General features: G+C 37.5%; 1 protein-coding gene and 1 long non-coding RNA gene across 32 annotated transcripts in view; both read right to left on the bottom strand.

The window, feature by feature from the left end:
- The window catches only part of LOC112766124 (uncharacterized), a 32,272-nt gene extending 19,503 nt beyond the window's left edge, over positions 1–12,769 (bottom strand). For 2 of the 31 annotated variants that reach the window (XM_072222329.1, XM_072222335.1), the window contains exons 1-10: positions 10,233–10,995; positions 9,649–10,049; positions 9,354–9,528; positions 9,020–9,209; positions 8,501–8,573; positions 7,266–8,157; positions 6,752–7,031; positions 6,432–6,539; positions 6,151–6,267; positions 327–470 (exon numbers count right to left, since the gene is read on the bottom strand). In XM_072222329.1, coding sequence (XP_072078430.1) covers positions 327–470; positions 6,151–6,267; positions 6,432–6,539; positions 6,752–7,031; positions 7,266–8,157; positions 8,501–8,561 — 1,602 coding nt within the window. In that variant the 5' untranslated portion in view covers positions 8,562–8,573; positions 9,020–9,209; positions 9,354–9,528; positions 9,649–10,049; positions 10,233–10,995. Of the gene's footprint in view, positions 1–326; positions 471–5,699; positions 6,268–6,431; positions 6,540–6,751; positions 7,032–7,265; positions 8,158–8,500; positions 8,574–9,019; positions 11,615–11,736; positions 11,860–12,079; positions 12,609–12,690 lie in introns of those variants that run through there. The other 29 variants (XM_072222332.1, XM_072222333.1, XM_072222330.1 and 26 more) reach the window with 29 other exon arrangements.
- Positions 12,770–15,853: 3,084 nt separating this feature from the next.
- LOC112766775 (uncharacterized) lies at positions 15,854–18,823 on the bottom strand. The gene is made up of 6 exons (XR_003184546.2): positions 18,668–18,823; positions 18,343–18,562; positions 17,979–18,094; positions 17,719–17,858; positions 16,997–17,116; positions 15,854–16,893 (listed from the first exon to the last, which is right to left on the bottom strand). It is a non-coding gene; the product is annotated as an uncharacterized lncRNA (long non-coding RNA).
- Between the last annotated feature and the right edge of the window lie 1,527 nt (positions 18,824–20,350).

Below are 20,350 nucleotides of genomic sequence, written 5' to 3'. Positions count from 1 at the left end.
TTGTTTGTTGATATACTGTGAAATATTTTAATTGAAATGCAGCCATAGCAGTATTTGAAATTAAGCAAGAAGTGGAATAATAAGATTTGATAAACCCTCATAAGAAAATGCAGAAAAAAGGTACTGCATCACGTCAACAAAATCCTTGCTATGTATCTAATACACTTAGAAACTAGAAGGGAACTTATTTTTGTTTTTTCTGTCAAGTAAAGAAATCAATGTGACATATATTCACCAGCATGAAGAAGAATGAATGAACGAAATTTGTAAACCTACGGACAAAAAAAGGAAGCAGCTAAGGAGGGAAAAAACAATGGGAAACAAACCTCATTTACATAATAAATATCATATTCTTTGGTGAAGTACTTGTGTGTATCTTGCCCTTTAACCAACAGCTCTAGATCAATAGGACCAAGCATTCCAATCATACGCGCTAGAATCATCACAACTCCATCGTTTGGAAAGAGCACCTACAGAAGACACAAATAATCAGGATAAATCAATAACAAAGAATTTATCATAATCTGAATATAAATTATCCCTCAATATATTAGCCTACCAAACTGCATAACTTACTGAATTTCTCAAAAAGGATTTAAATTCCTAAGCTTATGTTAAAGTTACGGAAAAATCCATTTCAGAATATATTAATAGGTAAATTAAAACATACTTCACCAGAGCATAGTGTTAAGGGTTTCCTTACTAACTCCAGAATATCAAGAGGTACAGTAGCAGATAATCAGCAATTAGAGTAATAGGAGGTGAGAGGTAGAAGATAGGATAGAGAAAGGTTGAGGTATCAAGATGATACTCTCAAGGAAATATTATTTAGAAAAGAAAGAAGAAAGAACAAGTAATGACAGAAGATTCACTTGACATTCGAGAGGCCAAACTCTCCACTAAATAGTCACTCTACTTATTCCCTACCTAAAAGCTTTTCAGCTTCCTTATTTATAATATCCATATCCTAACTACTTCCCTAAACATGTGGAATAACAATAATTTGAAATTTCAATCAGTCACGTGTTTTTCCCTCCTTCTATAAGTAAATTTAAAAGGAGTTAAATTCTGATTTGATCTCTCCTGGTTTGTTACAATACCCTCCCCATGAAGAGCCACCTTGTCCTCAAGATGGAAAGATGGAAAGGCCAACTGCAGATTGTCGGCCCGCTCCCATGTACTTTCAAATTCGGGAAGATGCTGCCACTTGATTAGCACTTCCAGGTGTCCTTGGTTGCTCATACGACTGTCCAGAACTTGTTCAGGTTCCACTAGTAGTTCTCCTTCCTCAGTGAGAGACTCAGGCAGGCTTTGGGGTTCCACTGAAGATCCCAAACTCTTCTTAAGTAGTGAAACATGAAAAATAGGATGTATCTTTGCAGAGGCTGGTAACCGAAGTTTATAAGCCGCCGCACCAATTTTTTCTAGTACTTCATATGGACCATAAAATCTGGCGCCGAGCTTCTGATTCGGTCTGGTGGCAAGAGATCGCATCCTGTATGGGTGGATCTTTAAAAACACGAAGTCTCCTACTTCAAAAGTGACATCTCTCCTCTTTTTATCAGCAGCTTGCTTCATACGATTCTGGGCTCTATTCAACTGAAATTGTAACTCATCGAGCATCTGATTGCGGTCTTCCATTAGTAGTCTAACTTCCTCTACAGTAGATTCCAGTCCCCCTCTTAACAATGGAGGCGGCTCCCTCCCGTATAAAGCCCGAAAAGGGGTCATGCAAATGGACTCGTGATAAGTAGTATTATACCAGAACTCGGCCCAAGGCAGCTAAGTGGACCACGTTTTGGCTTAGAGCCTGTGAGGCAGCGGAGATAGGTCTCTAAGCACTTGTTAACAGCCTCCGTTTGGCCATCGGTCTGTGGATGATATGCAGAGGACATCTTCAAGGAGATTCTAGCCTGTTTGAATACTTCGGACCAAAAGGCACTCATGAATATTTTGTCGTCAGAGACAATGAAGGATGGAAACCCATGGAGGCGAACAACCTCCTTAATGAACAAGAGAGAAATGTCTTTTGCTGAGAAGGGATGTGCAAGCGGGTAGAAATGAGCATATTTGGAGAGTCGATCAACCACTACCAAAATTGTGTCCATCCCTTTGGACCGTGGTAACCCTCCGATGACGTCCATAGAAATGTCAGCCCATACGTTTGTGGGTATGGGAAGAGGTTGAAGTAGGCCTGCCGGTTGAAGGGTGGAATGTTTATTTTTCTGACATACTTCACAATTTTTTACGAACTCCATCACATCCGACTTCATACCTTCCCAATAGAGAATGGAAGAAATTCTCTTGTAGGTTCTAAAAAACCCAGAATGGCCCGCCAATTTGGAGCTGTAAAACTCCATCAAAAGCTTAGGGATCCACTTGGAGGTCTTGGCAATCACCAACTGCCCTTTATACCTTAACTTGCGATTGATTAATTCAAATCCAGACACTGTCTCATCTCCTTGTAACAACTTCTGCATAATGGTCTTTAACTTATCATCTTCCAAAACCTCGGTCTCTAGTTCCCCCCATTCAGCAGCTATGGGAAAAGAAAGAGATGAGAAGTGGAACTTCCTTGAAAGAGCATCCGCAACTCGGTTTTCAATCCCTGCCTTGTATCGAATGTCAAACTTATACCCCAATAGCTTGGATAACCATTTTTGCTGCCCTTCATCTGCAACTTTCTGGTCAAGGAGGTATTTTAAAGATGTTTGGTCTGTGAATACCGTGAAATGCTGTCCGAGAAGATAATGCCTCCATTTTTGGATAGCCAATACAATAGCCATTAATTCTCTTTCATACACGGATTTGTTTTGAGCTGTTGTAGAAAGTTTTTGGCTCATGAAGGCAATGGGGCGCCCTTCTTGCATCAGAACTGCACCAACTCCCTTTCCCGATGCATCTGTCTCAATCTGGAAAGGTTTGGAGAAGCATGGGACTGCCAACATAGGTACTGAAACCATTGCTTGTTTAAGCTGTTGAAATGCACCTTCCGCCTCATCAGTCCAGTGGAAACAATCTTTCTTTAGTAGCTGGGTCAATGGCCATGCAATGCAACCATATCCTTTAACGAATCTTCGATAATATCCCGTGAGGCCAAGAAAACCACGTAAACCTTTAAGGTCCTTAGGTCGCGGCCAATCTAACATAACTTGGAGTTTTTTGGGATCGGCTGCCACACCTTTTGATGATATGATATGGCCCAAATACTCAATGCAAGATCTTTCAAAGCAACATTTCTTTTTGTTGACCAACAATTGATTTTGTCGTAACACTTCCAACACTTGCAGCAGATGTCCGCGATGGCTGTCCACATCCTTGCTGTAAATTAGGATGTCATAAAAAAAAAACCAATGTAAACTTACGCAGAAAGGGTTTGAGGATATTATTCATTAGTGCCTGAAAAGTAGATGGTGCGTTGGAAAGCCCAAATGGCATTACTAGGAATTCGTAATGACCCTCGTGCGTGCGGAATGCGGTCTTGTGGATATCTTCCTCTTTCATCCGGATCTGATGGTATCCCGATTTCAAATCGAGTTTGGAGAAAACCGCAGCCCCCTCCAATTCGTCCAACAACTCTTCGATTATAGGAATCGGAAATTTGTCCGGAACGGTGATTTTGTTGAGCGCCCGATAATCAACACAAAATCGCTATCCGCCATCCTTTTTCTTCACAAGAATTACTGGACTAGAGAATGGACTAGTACTAGGTCTGATAATTCCTATTTGAAGCATTTCCTCAATTATCTTCTCCATTTCCTCCTTCTGATAGTGAGGATACCGATAAAGGCGTATGTTGGGAATATCTGAATTCTCTTTTAATACTATGGCATGGTCATGTGATCTCTGAGGAGGAAGACCAGATGGGGACTGGAACAGATCATCGAATTGGCTCAAGAGTTCAGTGGTCTCGGAAGAGATGGTGACAGAATCTTCATCGGCATCAGGGCGGAATAACGGAGTAACCAAAAATCCCTCTTCAGCATTTCGCAGGGCTTGTAGAGTCACCTTACTACTGGCATGAGTCCTTCCCAAGGTTGGATCACCCTGTAATGTAACCTTCGAACCATCTTGTACCCAGCTAAGCGATAAAGTGTTGTAGTCGCCTTCAAATTTCCCAAGACTGGCGACCCAACCAGCACCCAAAACTACTTCGGATCGTCCTAATTCCATAACCAAAAAGTTTGCAATGATGGAAATTCCTTGCACCAGAATTTTGACGTTCTCGCATCCACCTAAGCCCTGCTCAATCGCACCATTACCCACCTCGATGTGGAACGGAGGTAGGCGCATCAGTGGTAAACCCAAAGTGGAGACTAGAGTAGAGGAAATGAAATTAGCCTCAGCACCTGGGTCGACCAAAATAACCACCTCCCTACCATTGATGACCCCACGAACTTTCAGAGTTTGATGGGATGTGAGACCCCAGTAGCTAAGGGACGAGAGGTGCAGAGACAGTGTGTGAAGAGCTATATCAGGTTCTGCCATGGGAGGAGCTGCCTCAAGGTCTTGTGGTTCGTCGTCATCTTCACCCAAAAGGATCAGCTGTTGGTGGCGGAATTTGCATATGTGACTCAGATTCCACTTGTCAGCACATCGAAAACATAGTCCTCGCCGTTGTCGCTCACTCCATTCTTCATGGGAAATCCAAAGGGAAGTAGGCTTGGATCCACTAGAATTTGAAGTAATAGAGGGGCCAGTGTCATTCTTTGAGTCTGATTTGGAAGTAGTAACAATGGTGGGCTTACTCTGGTCTGCCGGAGGAGAGTGAGTATTGAGCTTGACCCAATTAGATTTTTTAGAAACCCCCCACCCTGAACGTGATACTGTATCTTGCTTTCTACCCCCTGGGTGCATTCCTTCTGCTTCCCATGCTAAATTCCTGGCTTCAATAACCATTGCTCGATTCATTAACTCCTGGAGGTTCTCAAAATCCTCCACTTTCAACTCTGATTTGATGGTCGATTTGAGACCTTCATGAAACATGCACAATAAGGTGTCACCTCCCAATTGTCGGTGAGAGCGCGCCGCTAGTTCGAAATCGCAGCGGTATGCCATCACTGAATCTGTTTGCTTCACCCGCAGTAATGGAGCTAGTGGGTTGGCCGCCGCGCCAGATTCAAAGCGCTTAAGCAAGTCCTGTTTGAAGCGGATCCACGTGTGGAAAGTGGATTGGGATTCCCACCATTCGAACCATGTCAAAGCTTCTCCATGAAGTGCTAGCACCGCGTATTCAAGCTTGTCCCCCACCGGAATTTCTGAGATGCGAAAATAGCGATCCATTTGCACTAGCCATCTGCTCGGGTCCGACCCATCAAAGGAAGGGATGTCCACAGAGCGATTGCCGTCGCCTCTGTTCGGAATGGGATGTCGTCGACGTCCGCCTCCAGGATCGTCGTTGCGTGAGTGTCCACCTTCGGCTTCGGGTGTTGGTTGCTGTGAACGTAGCACCAGTTCTTCCATTCGTTTCATCATTGTTTCCAATAATTGGGTTTGTTCAGCGACCTGTTTTTCCAAACCATCCACGCGTTCTTCCATGGCAGCGGTGGTGCGAGTAGAGACAATCTACGGGTACTAATCCCAGATCGGTGGCTGATACCAATTGTTAAGGGTTTCTTTACTAACTCCAGAATATCAAGAGGTACAGTAGCAGATAATTAGCAATTAGAGTAATAGGAGGTGAGAGGTAGAAGATAGGATAGAGAAAGGTTGAGGTATCAAGATGATACTCTCAAGGAAATATTATTTAGAAAAGAAGGAAGAAAGAACAAGTAATGACAGAAGATTCACTTGGCATTCAAGAGGCCAAACTCTCCACTAAATAGTCACTCCACTTATTCCCTACCTAAAAGCTTTTCAGCTTCCTTATTTATAATATCCATATCCTAACTACTTCCCTAAACATGTGGAATAACAATAATTTGAAATTTCAATCACGTGTTTTCCCCTCCTTTTAAAAGGAGTTAAATTCTGATTTGATCTCTTCTGGTTTGTTACACATAGCTCAGCCAAGATGCATCCGAGAGACCATATGTCAATTTTTTCGTCATATTGAAGGCCTAACATAACTTCAGGAGCTCTATAGGATCGGGATTGTACATATAGGCATAGATTGTCGGATTGAAAGCAACTGCTTCCAAGATCAATAACCTTTATCTCACATCTTTTGTAACTTTTTATTAGAATATTTTCTGGCTTCAGGTCACAGTGAATGATTCCCAAGTTATGCACGTAGTGCAACGCCTCCAAAACCTGATGATTAATGAACTGCAAAGAAGGATATGAAATAACTATGATAATTATTCTTTGACCACATCTCGATTTCTTACAAGAAGCCATTTTGTTTAAATTTCTGAATGAACCATGTAGCAACTGATAGGCTATGTTATAATCAAGAAGAGCACAAAAGTTATTAGTCTGATTGAACAAACCTGTAGCCTATTCAATGTAAAATATGCCTCTCCTCCAGATTCTTGGTTGAATTTTTGAAATTCATATAAGTTTGCTCGGAGAAGCTCCGTTACAATGAACAAATGTTCCTGTGAAGTTTCCATTTGACATAAGAGACTCAACATTAACATTTAAGATCAAACAGGATGTGAAAACTGAAAAGATAGAAGGATATGTTAATCATAAATTTCAATTAGACCATTCTAAATACAGTATGAGAAAGGATAAATAAACTTTCCTTGTTCAGCATATAGGCTTTCCTAAATATTATAATCCTGTATACTTAACTTTAAAGGCATACCTGATGGTAGAAATAATCGTAAAGACACAATATGTGGCGTTGATCTGCTGGATCATGCTTATTGACAAGTTTCAGAAGCTTGATTTCATCTAAGCTTTGATCAAAGAAGTCTTTGTCATTTTTAATAATCTTCAAGCAAACATCTATTCCTGTATGAAGATCGTGAGCCTGGACAACCCTACTGAAGGCAGCTGAACCAAGATACTCCGTTATATAGTACCTGCCGGCGATGATTGTATTCAGCACAATTGGGAGCTCCTTATTTTCTTCAAATCCAGTCCTGTAGATTCCATAATATTTAGTCCAAATCTTGGAGATAAAAAATAGATATTCCCCAAGAAATAACTACTGGGTTAAAATCAGCACAGAGTTAATGCAGACTAAATCAACAAAATCCAACAAAGTGGCATCAATTCCTAGTCTCCTTCACATTCAAAATCAGTTTATTCCACACCATTAGCAGGCAGAAATAAAATTTTAGGAAGTAGGACAAAAGGTAATCTCCAAAACAAACCTGTTCTTTCTGTGTATAATTCTCAGGTCAAATACTTCATATTCATCCTCTTGAGTGTACTTTAAGAGCTCATCATCAGTAGCAACCTCTCCATCTGCAGCAATGTCTGGATCTTGGCACTCTTCGGTAAAATCTCCATCATCTCGAGCTTCATGGTTGTCAACTCCTTTTGGTAGATCTGTTTCAGCAACTTTGATAGTTATGTCGAACGGATCCTCATAGCCTACACTTTTGTCCTTTTTAGTGTAGTAGTTGAAACTTCCATTCTCAGCATGCTCAAGAGCTGAACCAAAAAAGCTAATATCTCCAACAACCTTCAAATGAAAATCATTCAGATGAATCTCCTTCAAACTAGGATAGCTGAAGTTCGTAGGATCCCCGTTACAAGGCTCTCCTGAACCATCACAGCCTTTGCGAAATGGAACCTCACAACCATAGAATACGATTTGTTTCTCGGTCTTACCTTCCGATTCGACTTCAAAATCCTTGTTATCAACCACTAGACTATAGCCTTTTGAATAAGTCGCATTTCCATTCCTTACAGAGGAATGATTATAAAGTCGCATTTCCATGTAACTATCATTTGATTCATTTCCCTCTAACCGAGATTTTTTGTGGTCAAAAGCAAGACTAAGAGGATTGTCATGTTGGTTTTCCATTTCTGCTGTCATGACAAACTTATCCTCACTTTGGTTCCCAAAGAAATCAGGCCCTTCGAAATTCGGAGTCATGAAATAGTCTTCGTCCTTTTCATTATACCAATATGGTTCATTTTGCATGTCGAAATCATGATAATCACGTGCTGTGCCGAACTGAGACATTCTATCAGATGAAAATTCAGAATCATTTTGAGTTTGAGACAAGGAACTAATTCCATATGGATTGATGAATTCTGCGAAAATAAAAAACAAAAAACCACAATAAGTTTTAGGATGCTTTACTCTGTATGGCTGAATGGAAAATTGAATTCAACTAAACAAAAGGAAAAACATGATATTCATGAACTAGATAATACATATATGACTTAATAAATCAGTGATGAACAAGGAGAAGTGAGTAACTTGAAAATTTCAATTTGGTTGAATTCACATTCATAAAACTATAAAATGAAGTGAAGGATATCTAAATTTTACAAAGTTTGACAAAAATATTTTCAACTTACATACCTAAGGCTTCAATATCTTAAAGTAACACCACAACAATGATAAAATCAACAATGGAAGAATTTTACGAACCTCGATGTGAAGTCTTGTGAAAGCAGTCAAATGTACTTCTGTAGGTTGAATCACCCACCATTCTAGATTTCACCTGAGAAAATGTCAGCATCTATAAATCATCACTCACTTTAAAAAGACACAAGATAATGTTGCTTCACAAAACAAATAGCTTCCCCAAAAATTGTTCAAAAATCGAACATTTCCATTTGCCATTTACTTTAAACAGTATTAAATTTTCAAAGTAGCAAAATCCTAATAACTTCACAATGATGTTTGTGGGTTAACAATATATATATATATATTGTTTGGATGCATCTTTTTGCCTACAGTACAAAAACATTAGCTTTCGGCTTTGTAAGATCCAGCACCAACATGTTAGACCAATAGATTTAAATGATGCCACTTTAAATTTCTTTTCTTCTCATTTTGTTACTTTTTGTTATAATCAGTTTTTTCATTGCTAAGTTCAGATAAAAGGAAGTAGTCACCAACAAGAAGGGAGAGGAAGAGAGTGGCAAGGAGCACCTAGTCACATACCACATTAACTGGAGAATCAATAAAGACAGCAAAAGGACCTGCACCTAAGCCTTCTAAAAGGTGAGTAAATGCACCGTCTTTGAACGAAGTATACTGTCAATCCAGTCTAGCTTCTTATCCAAGCATATAACGGCACATCAACACAAACAAAATCAGGCTCCTTGGCGAAATTCTCTTTGCGCTTCTCCAACTTCATAACAGTATGAGAACCACACCAAATAATTACTATTAATTATTATTGTTTAGCCCCTAATCATAGGGTAATTAAAATTAATTAACAGCTGACACAAATGTTCATAGTTAGGTGAATTAGGGAATGAAAAATGGAGGGAACCGTGGTGAAGATGCCAACACCGCATTCCATGGCGACCTTTGCAAGGAACAAATTATTGGCTAGCAACCTCTCTTCGAACTCTCCAAAGTTCAACAACGATCATGGCCAATTTCTCGAGGAATAAATTGTGACTCACAGGAGAGCAAACCTCAATCCCAGGTCCAAATGCAAAGTTCTGCACGATATATACATGATGAATAAACAATAACTAGTTGGTTGATCAACAGGCAAAATCCAAGCAAACATTATCTTAACTTAACTATATAGAATTTGATAATATGGCTCAGTGTCATACTCAAAACATAGTTTTCTGACGTTCCACTGCATCGAGCAAAATAACAAACAGAAATAACTACTTCAAAGTTTGTCTCTATCCTCATGATGATTCCAAAAGGGAGGGGGAAAAATAAATGCAAAAATAAATAAAGTTAACAATCAGCATATTTGAACTTATAGCAGCAGCAACATTAGCACTTAATCAACAATAACACATTGAACAACAATAAAATTTAAAACGTTTAGTAGCAGAAAAACCAGCAGAGACAGAGAGGTGGAGCAGACTGGCTGAGAGGAGGAGGCGATGGAGCAAAGTAGCACAGAAGAAGAGCAGAGAAGCGAAGAGGAGGTAGCAACGGAGCAGAAAAGAGATGTGGCTCAGACGTAGAGATGGAAAAAGTAAACTCGAGCTTCAGGTTTCTTGAAGAAAATAATAGAGAGATAAAACCATAGAAATTGAGTCAGAACCTCAAAAATATATATTTTAGAAAACATTAGCCAGGTTAACAAAAGAAAAATATAATTTGTCAATAAACAGCACTCAAATTTTGCTAATTAAAAAGTACATTTGTACTCAACATATATCGGTGAATTTGATAGTACCAATGCACTGGGTGTGACCCTCGTATGCATGAATACATCCCTGTTTTCTGATGTCCCAAATCCTCATATTAGTGTCCATGGAGTCGGATGCAAAAAGTTTGGCAAACGAATGAAACACAACAGTAGTGAAATTGCATGTGTGTTCAGCAACAGTGTGAACCACTATACTTAAACAATAACACGTCAGAGGAATACTGGAAAAAGAATAAAAGTTAGAGATCCTCAATTAGCCTTGGCACAAAGCTGAATCACACCATCAGTTCAACACCACAATCAAATATCCGATTGGGCATGAATGAAACTAAAATTGTATAATAATGAAACAAAAGCATAAACAGGGAGAGGGCGCGGCAGCTGAGCAGAGGCGCAGCAAAGAGGGGTGAAGGCGAAGGCAACGAAGAGAGGAGAAGAGGAGTCAGGGGGACAGGGGAGAGAGTGAGAATCACCCACCAGCAAGACTTTCGGGTTTGAGAGTGAGGGAGATTGAGGGAGAGAAGCGAAAATTGCAGGGCTGGTGAAAGAGTTTAATGTTACAGTTGAATTCAAAATGCCAGAAACACAGGGTTTGAGATGACACAGGTATAGGAATGGTGTGGGAAGAAGTAGAGAAAGGTAACCATGACAAAATGCAACCAAAAAAGTGAAAATTGGTAGAATAGCTATCACCGAAGTAGATAAGCACTTTATGGCACATGTTAAAATGGTACCAAAAACAAGTTGAAAAAGAGACCCAATAATAAACACGAGGGAAGGGAAGCCTGGTAAGGGTGGAGCTCAAGGGATACATGATTATATATGATAAAAATGTATAAAGTACGCCATGGTTATACACCATGAGTGAATAATTGGTCAAAGAGTCAAAAGTATTTAAGAGGAGGGTTGAACTAGAATAGATTGACATTAGTGTGAACAAATGAGCATCATACACTGATATCATCCTCTCCATCACCTTCATCACGTTCATATCTCTTTTGCTTTATCACCTTGTTTTCTTGATGCAAACCATTCACCATTCAAAATATCTAACCTACAATACCTCTTCCTTTTTTTTTTCCAAATCAACAGATGTTAGATAATCCAAGAAAGTACATAGAAAAAGAGAGCAGTTTATTAAGAACTAGGAGGATGAATTCACTTCTGCCATTCCCTTTAGTCCTTACCAATTACCATCCTAACTAGCATAATCCAAAATTTAAAATGAGGAAACAATAATAAGAGAAGCAGCAATTGAACCATTGACACAAGCATCGAAGACAAAACTTAATTTGACTTGCAATAACAGCTCGCATTTCTAAATCAAGTTCCTTCCCTTTTGGTCTGGTTCGAATTGCAACAAACACATCAACTCGTGACGGGTCTCTTTTGTTCTCATTCATTTCACGCTACAGGTAAGGGGAAAAATATTAAAAATGGTCAAAAATACTATTTGTCTAATCTTAGGATAATCATTAGCTACGCTAGTATACAAGAAGATAGATTCTTCCAGAAATATCTAAGTTATTACCATTTCATTATGCATTTTTGCAAAACTGATAGGCCCCATTTGATGCTGATGTTGTTGCTTCTTATGATTTTGAGAATTTACACGACACATAGCCTATGCGCTAGTAAACAATTTGAAACCACACTGTGGATGTAGAAAGTTAAGGTTAGACACCAAAAAATATTTTCATATATCCATCATGGAACAACATCTAATACACATGCTCAAACACAAGTAAGGGAGAAGTGAATCCAAAAAGACAAAAATTAAGCTTTGGTCACTATTTATACAAAAGAAATTTGCTAGTCACAAGAGTACCATATTAGAGTGCATGATAAAATAAATAAATAAAGTAGGAAATTACCTGTGTATCAGGAACTCCTGGACCAGCAGCCAAGAGAACCACAAGATGGAACCCCTTCATCAAAAAATTGCGGTACCACTTTCGCTGTAAAAATGTTACATTACATGGTTCAACCAAGATAGTCCACACATATATGGCAAGAACATAAAAAATAAATAATAAATAAAAGAGAAATAGAACAAGAAAGCCACACTCAATGTGGCCAAAAAGCCTTCTCTTCAAGATGAGCTCCTGAACCAAAAGCAGCAAGAGGAATATCAGAGACTCTAAAGCTTGGATCACTAGGGCTTGATTTTCCATGTTGAAATTGCTTTTTAGCAATAACTTGAATCTAATGGCGGAACATAATACGTATAAACATTTGGCCAAGAGATTAAAACCAAAATTAAAATATCTATAAAGTGCATATGATAGCATTTCATTAGCCTGATTTTCAAGCTTTTCTAGGTCGGTGACTTTAGTAGCTCCATCAGCATCAAGCATAAGAATTAGCTCACCATGAGAATGCAACATTCCCTGTAATACAATGCTTTCAAGAAATGAAGAAAGCACTAATTAATCATCAACAACATTATGACAGCAATTTCAATGCAATGAGAAATTAGACTCACTTTTCTGATTGCTTCTCCCTTGCCATGATTTCTTTCGAGAAAGACAACTCTAACTTTGTCTACCGTGTATTTCCTTACAAATTCAAGGGAAAAAGATAGGTATATGACTTTTTAAATTTTTGACAAATACATCCCTGATAAAATTTAAATACAAAAAAGTTCCTGAATTTAATAAACGGAGGACAATTTAGTCCTTCCGTTTATTTGCCTCTCATACACCGAATAGAATTGGCTGATGTGGCTGAAACGGTGTCTCAGGTGTTCGTTACGGTGCCAGGCTGGAAGGGGAATAGAGTTCGAAGGACAAATAAGTCTTTGAGAATTTAGTTCAGTATACTTCTATTATGCTTCTATTATGACAATTTAGTTGATAAAATTATGCTTTTATTTTGAAATCTAGTTAACGTGTTGTATTTTGCAATTAAAATTATTTGTAGAGAAAAGGACAAATAGGTCCCTGACCTTTTGTCCTGCGGACATTTTCGTTCCTAACCATTGAAAAATACTTTTAAGTCCCTGACCTTCACATAACTTGGACGGATCAGTCCCTCCGTCCAAATGCTTCCGTCAGGGACTGATCCGCCCAAGTTTTGTGAAGGTCATGGACTTGAAAGTATTTTTCAATGGTCAGGGACAAAAATGTCCGCGGGACAAAAGATCGGGGACCTATTTGTCCTTTTCTCTTATTTGTATTAAAATTGCAGAAATTGGGCTTGTTCTGTGTCTACTTTTTTTCTTAAATTGCATTAGTTCAGTTTTAGTGCATTTGTGTATTATATTAGAATTTGTTAAATTGCATTAATTCAGTTTTCATCATACCAGTGGCATTAGTTAGCATCAGTTCATTTATGCATCAAGTTAGCATCAGTTCATTTGTGCATTATTCATGTATTAAGTTAGTATTAGTGCATTTGTGTATTATATTAGAACTAGTATTTTTATCCATAATAACATTACGAGAATAATTTTTTTTTTAAAAGTATAGTTCACTTTATTCTAACAGTATAAATTATGCATGGCACAAAAAATTTATAAAATCAAACTACTTTTATAAAAAAGTCGTAAGTTGACAAAAATCTCTAGCTAAGAAGACCAAGATATCTGCAGATAAAAAATTAAATAATAAGATTTTTAGTTATTATTTTTATATGAAAAACTCTAATTTTTTATTAGTAATTAATTTTAACATTCGTTATCTAAAATTTAAAATAATTTAATGTGTATACTTTTATATTTAAAATATTTTAATTATAAAAAAATATCGAATGACATATTTTAATTTGTCAAATTACTAATATAAAATATAATTATATATAGAGTAAAAATAGTAGAAAGAAATAGAAAAATGGAGAGAGGTAGATGAGAGAATTTAGGAAAGGAGTTTATTAATTTTGAAAAAAAAATATATTTTCTCTCAATTTTAATAAGAGTGTCATGTGACACATTTGATTATTAAATTAGATAGTAATATATGGTACATAATATAGGTATATTTCAATTAGATAGTAATATATGATACATATTGAAGCATAATGAACTAAATTCTCAAGGACCTATTTGTCCTTCAAACTTTATTTGCAAAATGACGTCAAGGACTTATTTGTCCTTCGAACTTTATTCCCCTTCCAGCGTGGCACCGTAACGGACACCTGGACACCATTTCAGCCACGTCAGCCAGTTCCGTTTGGTGTATGAGAGGCAAATAGACGGAATGACTAAATTATCCTCCGTTTGTTAAAGTTAGGGACTTTTTTGTATTTAAATTTTGTCAGGGATATATTTGTCAAAAATTTAAAAAGTCAGGGATCTATCTGTCTTTTTTCCCAAATTCAAAAGCTACTCTTGTAGGCTGGGTTTGGTAAATCTTTTTGAAGAGGTGCTTGTACTTTTTAAAAGCACCAAGTACCTCACTTTGCGTTTGGTAAATTAAAAAGCCCACGTGCTTGTGCTTGCGGCTTTTAAAAGTTAGGGATGCTTTTGAAAGCACCTAAGAGGGAGCTTTTCAAAGTTGCTTGTGCTTATTAAAATTAAAAAAAATATAATATAATAAATATTCAAAATTACCATTATTAATTATTAACACTAGATTTTATTTATTTTCCCACACATATTTTTCGCCAGTCATATATTTCTAATTTCTCAACCTAACCTTCACACATTCTAACACAATCTTCATATATTTTTTATTTTTCAACCTAATCTTCACAATTTCAACACAAATACATCTCTATCATGTATTAGGTATGAACTTCTATCTATTTATATTATTTTTTGTGCGTTATTTTTGTATTTTTTAGTAGATGTTTGTTTTTCTCTGTTCTTTAAAACGTGAAGGAGACCTGATTTATGGAAACCAATCATAAAATTTTCGTACACCAACTTCATGAACATTAGTCAAAATGATAATAACAGCATATATATACATATGTAAATATAGATATATAATTTTACTTGAGATATGTGTCCTATTTTCTGTGATTTGTAAAAGTGAGTCAATATATATAAATGAGTAATTTACGTATCAGTACTAACATTGAATTACATACAAGTTTTATTATTGACTAATGATAACTCTATTTATATTAATATAGAGATAAATCAAATAAATATTTAAATTATTGGTCTCTAAAATTTAAAAAAAAATTATTCTTCGTTATAAATATATTTAATATAATTTTTTTTAATTTTTAAAAGCTGTTTTACTAAACACAATTGAAAGCTATTTTTAACGTGATTTTACCAAACATAAGTGCTGCCACTTTTAAAAAGTTGTCTTTCAAAAAACAATTTTTATAAGCTACTTTCAAAAAGTAAAAGCTTTACCAAACTAAGTCGAAGTCCCATCAGCACTTCCATTATCAACAATGACAACCTGCTCATGCGTCCATTGATAAGAGAATGTTTTTTTCTATCAGTTGCAAAATCCATTAATAGGTTGCAATCAAGCCATTCAAGCAGAAAGAGCAACACTGACAGATGTTAAACAATACATCCAATAATAGGATATCTTGGAAGAATAGCAGTACTGTAACTTGTTAAACCACAGCACCATATAGTACCAATCTATACAAGAAAAAGGTATCACATAGCTTCTATGGACAGATCACATTATTCTAGCAATGCTATATTGTAGGATGAAAAGAGATTAAAATGTAAAATATCATTTGACAATTAATACTTCTTGTGCATATATTTCACCAACAAAAAAAATACAACACAGAAGAATTCGCTTAATACTACATCTCCTTTCAAAAAGCAGACTTAGGCGGAGGATTTGGAGATTGAGGTGGAGCTGGAGGTGGGGTCCCAAATTGAAATTCGAGAGCATAACTCTTGCTGGGTTATATATAAGGGCACCTCCCACGTGAATAATGGTGCATATATATATGAACAATCGTTTCAAATACAATCCCAACTATTCAAATAATGGTGCATAACTCTGTGCTTGAACTCCGAGCCATACAGTAACAATAACCCACCAATACCAGTCTCAATATTGCGTTGAAAATAAATAAAAACAAATTGTAAAAGATATTATTTTAAATTAAAACATATTAAAAAATATAAAAATTAGAATACAAATATCTCGCAAACTCTTTTTCCTCTATTTGAATGACAATAGCTTTATAAGGTACCAAAGATACGAGTCCTATCTGAATCTTCTGTCAGTGTAGCTAAAAACCTACAGCAACTATAAATCAGATTGGTTATCGAAAAAATGTATTTTGGAAGTCCTCATTTAAATCTCTCCGGCTAATTTTTTTTTATATTGTATAAATATATGTGTAATACATTGTTATGGGAAGATTAGGTATTTTTTTTATATGGTGTTTTATTCAAATCGGACGGTCCGATTGTTTGAAAAAAAAGTAAAGTATAAATCGGAGGGTCCGATTTGTTTGATAAAAAAAAACTACAAATCGCATGGTCCGTTTTGTATTTTTTATTATTTTTTTATTTTTTGAAATAGAAATCGGACAGTCCGATTTCAACAGTAAAAATTTTTTTATTTTTAAAAACACAAATCGGACCATCCGATTTGTGATTGTTGATTTAAAAAATGAAACAAATCGGAGGGACCGATTTGTTCACACCATAGCAATGAAAAACTCATCTCTTCTCCCATCATGGTGAGATGCACTCATCTCTCCATATTTACTCTCACTTCGATGGCACCAAGTAGTGTGTGCTGCATGCATGACACTTAAGGGACAAAAAAAAAAAAAGTTAGATAATGCAATTATAGCATAAATAGAAAGTTTTTTTCAAAAAATCTATCGTTCCAAAATAAAGAATTTATACTTACATGTACTATATTCGCTAAGATTCTGATTTCTTCTCGTAGGAATAATCAGAGAAGGATTGGCACTTTCCCAGTGCAACACACAGATGGACCCTCCGCCATAGGAATATGACTACAAAAATCCTACATTATTGGTGAAAAAACCGAAAGAAAAAAAAAATCAGATAAGCCCTCAAATCATATTTCAATATCATTTAATCCCCACTTACAAATGACACACACAACTTAAGAACAATGAATTAAATTGATTGATCATCTAGCCAATAACAAAATTTAGTTAACAGCAAAATTTTGAAAACCGGACTGATTTAACCAAGCAAAGGAGGGAAGGGCCATCTCTGAATTTGAACAACAAATGAACAAAAACCATTACTTTGGGTCTTCTGATTTTGCAACTAATAAAATATAACAAAGAAATAAAATCTGAAAAAACCATAATTAAATAAATAAATCAGCAACAGAACAAATAAATTAGAAAATTTTCATTAAATAAGTCAGAATCATTGAATCATCCCTAAACCAAAATTAAAAAAAAAAAAGAAACAGTACAAAAAATTCAAAATAAAAAAATTTAGATTTAAAAAACCATCGAAAGAACAAATTAGAATCCACAATGGGGAGGACGATGGAATAATAAAAATAAATCAAAATCAAACCAACAATCAGAATAACAAAGTTTAGAATAAAAATAAATCAGAATCAGAATTGAATTGAGGCTCCATTACTCGACTGCAAAGGGGGTGATGGAGCACGATGACGCTGCGCTTGAATCAACGAGACGACGACAGAGTTAGGGCTCTCGGGTGAGCGAGAACAACGGCTCTGCACAGGGAGAGGGGATCGCTCTGTGGGATAGGGTTCTGGGCTGCGGAGAACGACTATGGGTGAGAAGGGCAACAAAAACACAAAAAAACAGTAATCATTCAATGATTTCAGAACACAGAATAAAAACAAAAACCAAGAATAAGCGACCACTGTCACTGACCTCCGAGAGGGACAGCTGGACGACGGAGAGCGGTTGAGCGCGACGAGATGGCGGCGATGATACGACGGCGACAAGGCGACGGCGAATTATCAAAATGTCAAGCACAGTACAATAACCTAAAAATTCATTGAATAAGTCAGAATCATTGAATCAACCCTAAAAAAGAATTAAAAAAAAAAGAAACAGTACAAAAAATTCAACGTAAAAAAATTAGAATTAACAACCCATCGAAAGAACAAATCAGAATCAACTATCGGGAGGACGACGAAAGAATAAAAATAAATCAGAATCAAACCAACAATCATAATAAAAAAGTTCAGAATAAAAATAAATCAGAATCAGAATTGAGCTGAGGCTCCATTACCATGTCAAATGCAAGGAAGGACGACACGGCGCTGAAAACAGAGAGACGAGGGAGGCTCGACTGCAAAGGGGGTGATGGAGCCCGACGGTGCTGCACAGAGGAGCTTGTATCAACGAGACGACGACAGAGTTAGGGCTCTGGGGTGAGCGAGCACAACGGCTCCTCACAGGAAGAGTGGCTCACTCTCTGTGGGTTAGGGTTCTGGGCCGACGGAGAACGACTATGGGGGAGATTCAACAAAAACACAAAAAACTTGTAATCGTTCAATGATTTCAGAACAGAGAATAAAGAGAAAAACTAAGAATAAGTGAACACTGTCACTGACCTTCGAGAGGGGTTGCAAGAAAACAGTGGAGAGACGACCGGTGAATGACGGACGGCGGCGGTGAGAAAAATAGCGGCGACTAGGGTGAGCACATGTAGTGGGTACCCGATTAGCTGTCCGAACTCGAACCAAACCAATTAAATTAATTTTAAAATTAACGGGTAATCGGGTTCAACTGAACCAAATTTATGGCTATTTCTAGTAAGTGGTTCGAGTATCTGATTTAGGAGTGTGGAATCCGAACCAACCCGTGAATTCGATAATATATTAATTAAATAAAAATATATATATTTCTATTACACTTTTGTATTTAGTTTCTAATATGTTTAGATTTTAATGTGTTTAGTGTTTAATATGTTTGGATTTTAATGTGTTTAGTTTTTAATGTATTTGGTGTATGTTTAACATGTTTTGATTATTTCTATTGATGTTACATGTTTATTTTACTGCTGAATTTTTAAGATAAAAATTTCGATTTTTTTATGAATCTCAAAGTCATCGGATACCCAATTACCCGAACCGAACCAATCCGTTCTTAATTGGTTTGGTTGGTTCGAATACATACACAAAAAAATACAAATCCAAACAAAACCAAACTAGTTACATTTTAATTGGTTCGGTTCTAATTTTACCTTTAACCCGAACCAAACCGACCTGTGCTCACCCCTACCGGCAACGATGGAGGCGTTTCTTTTCTTTTTGTTAGAGAGGGAAGAGCAATGAGAGTGAAACAGAGGAAGGGACTCACTTGCGAAGAAATGCCGTCTTATTGAAAAATTTTAACTTAATTTTTTTAAATTTACTTAATTAAATTTTTTATTTTTTTTAAATACTTAAATCCATTTAGTCACCAAAAAAACACTTAAAATCCATTTTATTTAAATGTTAATACTTACACTGTAAACGTTAATTATAATAGCATTGGTGTAGTCACCAAAAAAATAATAGTGTTACGGCCTGGCCCAAAGAGAATATGGGCCCGCCCGACCCGCTTGCTACCCGACCCGTACGGTTGGGTGCAAGGCGCCCAGACGCCGACCTGGACACGCGTCCCTGACAGCTTCGCTACAGCTGTGCAGGGGAACATCGAAGAGGGTGGGACTGTCCTTGCAGGGCCCACCTCTGACACGATATATATAGGAAAGACCCTACCCTTCCCCCAAGGTACGTCACATACTACTCATCCCATTTTCACCTGCACACTTTGCTGACTAGAGCGTCGGAGTGTCTTTGCAGGTGACACCCCCCTCACACGAAGTACTCGGGACACCGTCTACACCAGCCCGGTAACTCACGCCCAGGCGAGATCTCCCCTTCATCAATCAGGATACTGACCCGAACTGTCCGATACCCGAAGAAGAAAACATTGGCGCCGTCTGTGGGGACAGTCGCCTGAATGGACGTTGAACTGGGCCCAGGTGGAACAGACCACGAGACCGAGCGCAGAGGGGAACCCTCCGTGACCTCCTCCCGACAACATGCGAGGTCCCCTCCAAGACGAACCACACGATCTCCCGAAAGGCGCCCCTTCGGGGGAACCGGCGACAGTAGCGCCAAAATAATGCAAGAACTGCGGCTCAGGATGCAGGACTTGGAACGCCGACTTGCAGACCGGGAGCGTGGCCACCAAACCCCAGAACCAAGCTACTCTCGTTCTCCCTCGAGAAGCCACTCCCGACGAAC

The sequence above is a fragment of the Arachis hypogaea genome, chromosome 17 (assembly GCF_003086295.3).
Source record: "Arachis hypogaea cultivar Tifrunner chromosome 17, arahy.Tifrunner.gnm2.J5K5, whole genome shotgun sequence".
Lineage (NCBI taxonomy): Eukaryota > Viridiplantae > Streptophyta > Magnoliopsida > Fabales > Fabaceae > Arachis > Arachis hypogaea.
The sequence above is the reverse complement of the archived record's forward strand: the minus strand, read 5'-3'. Positions and strand labels throughout refer to the sequence as shown.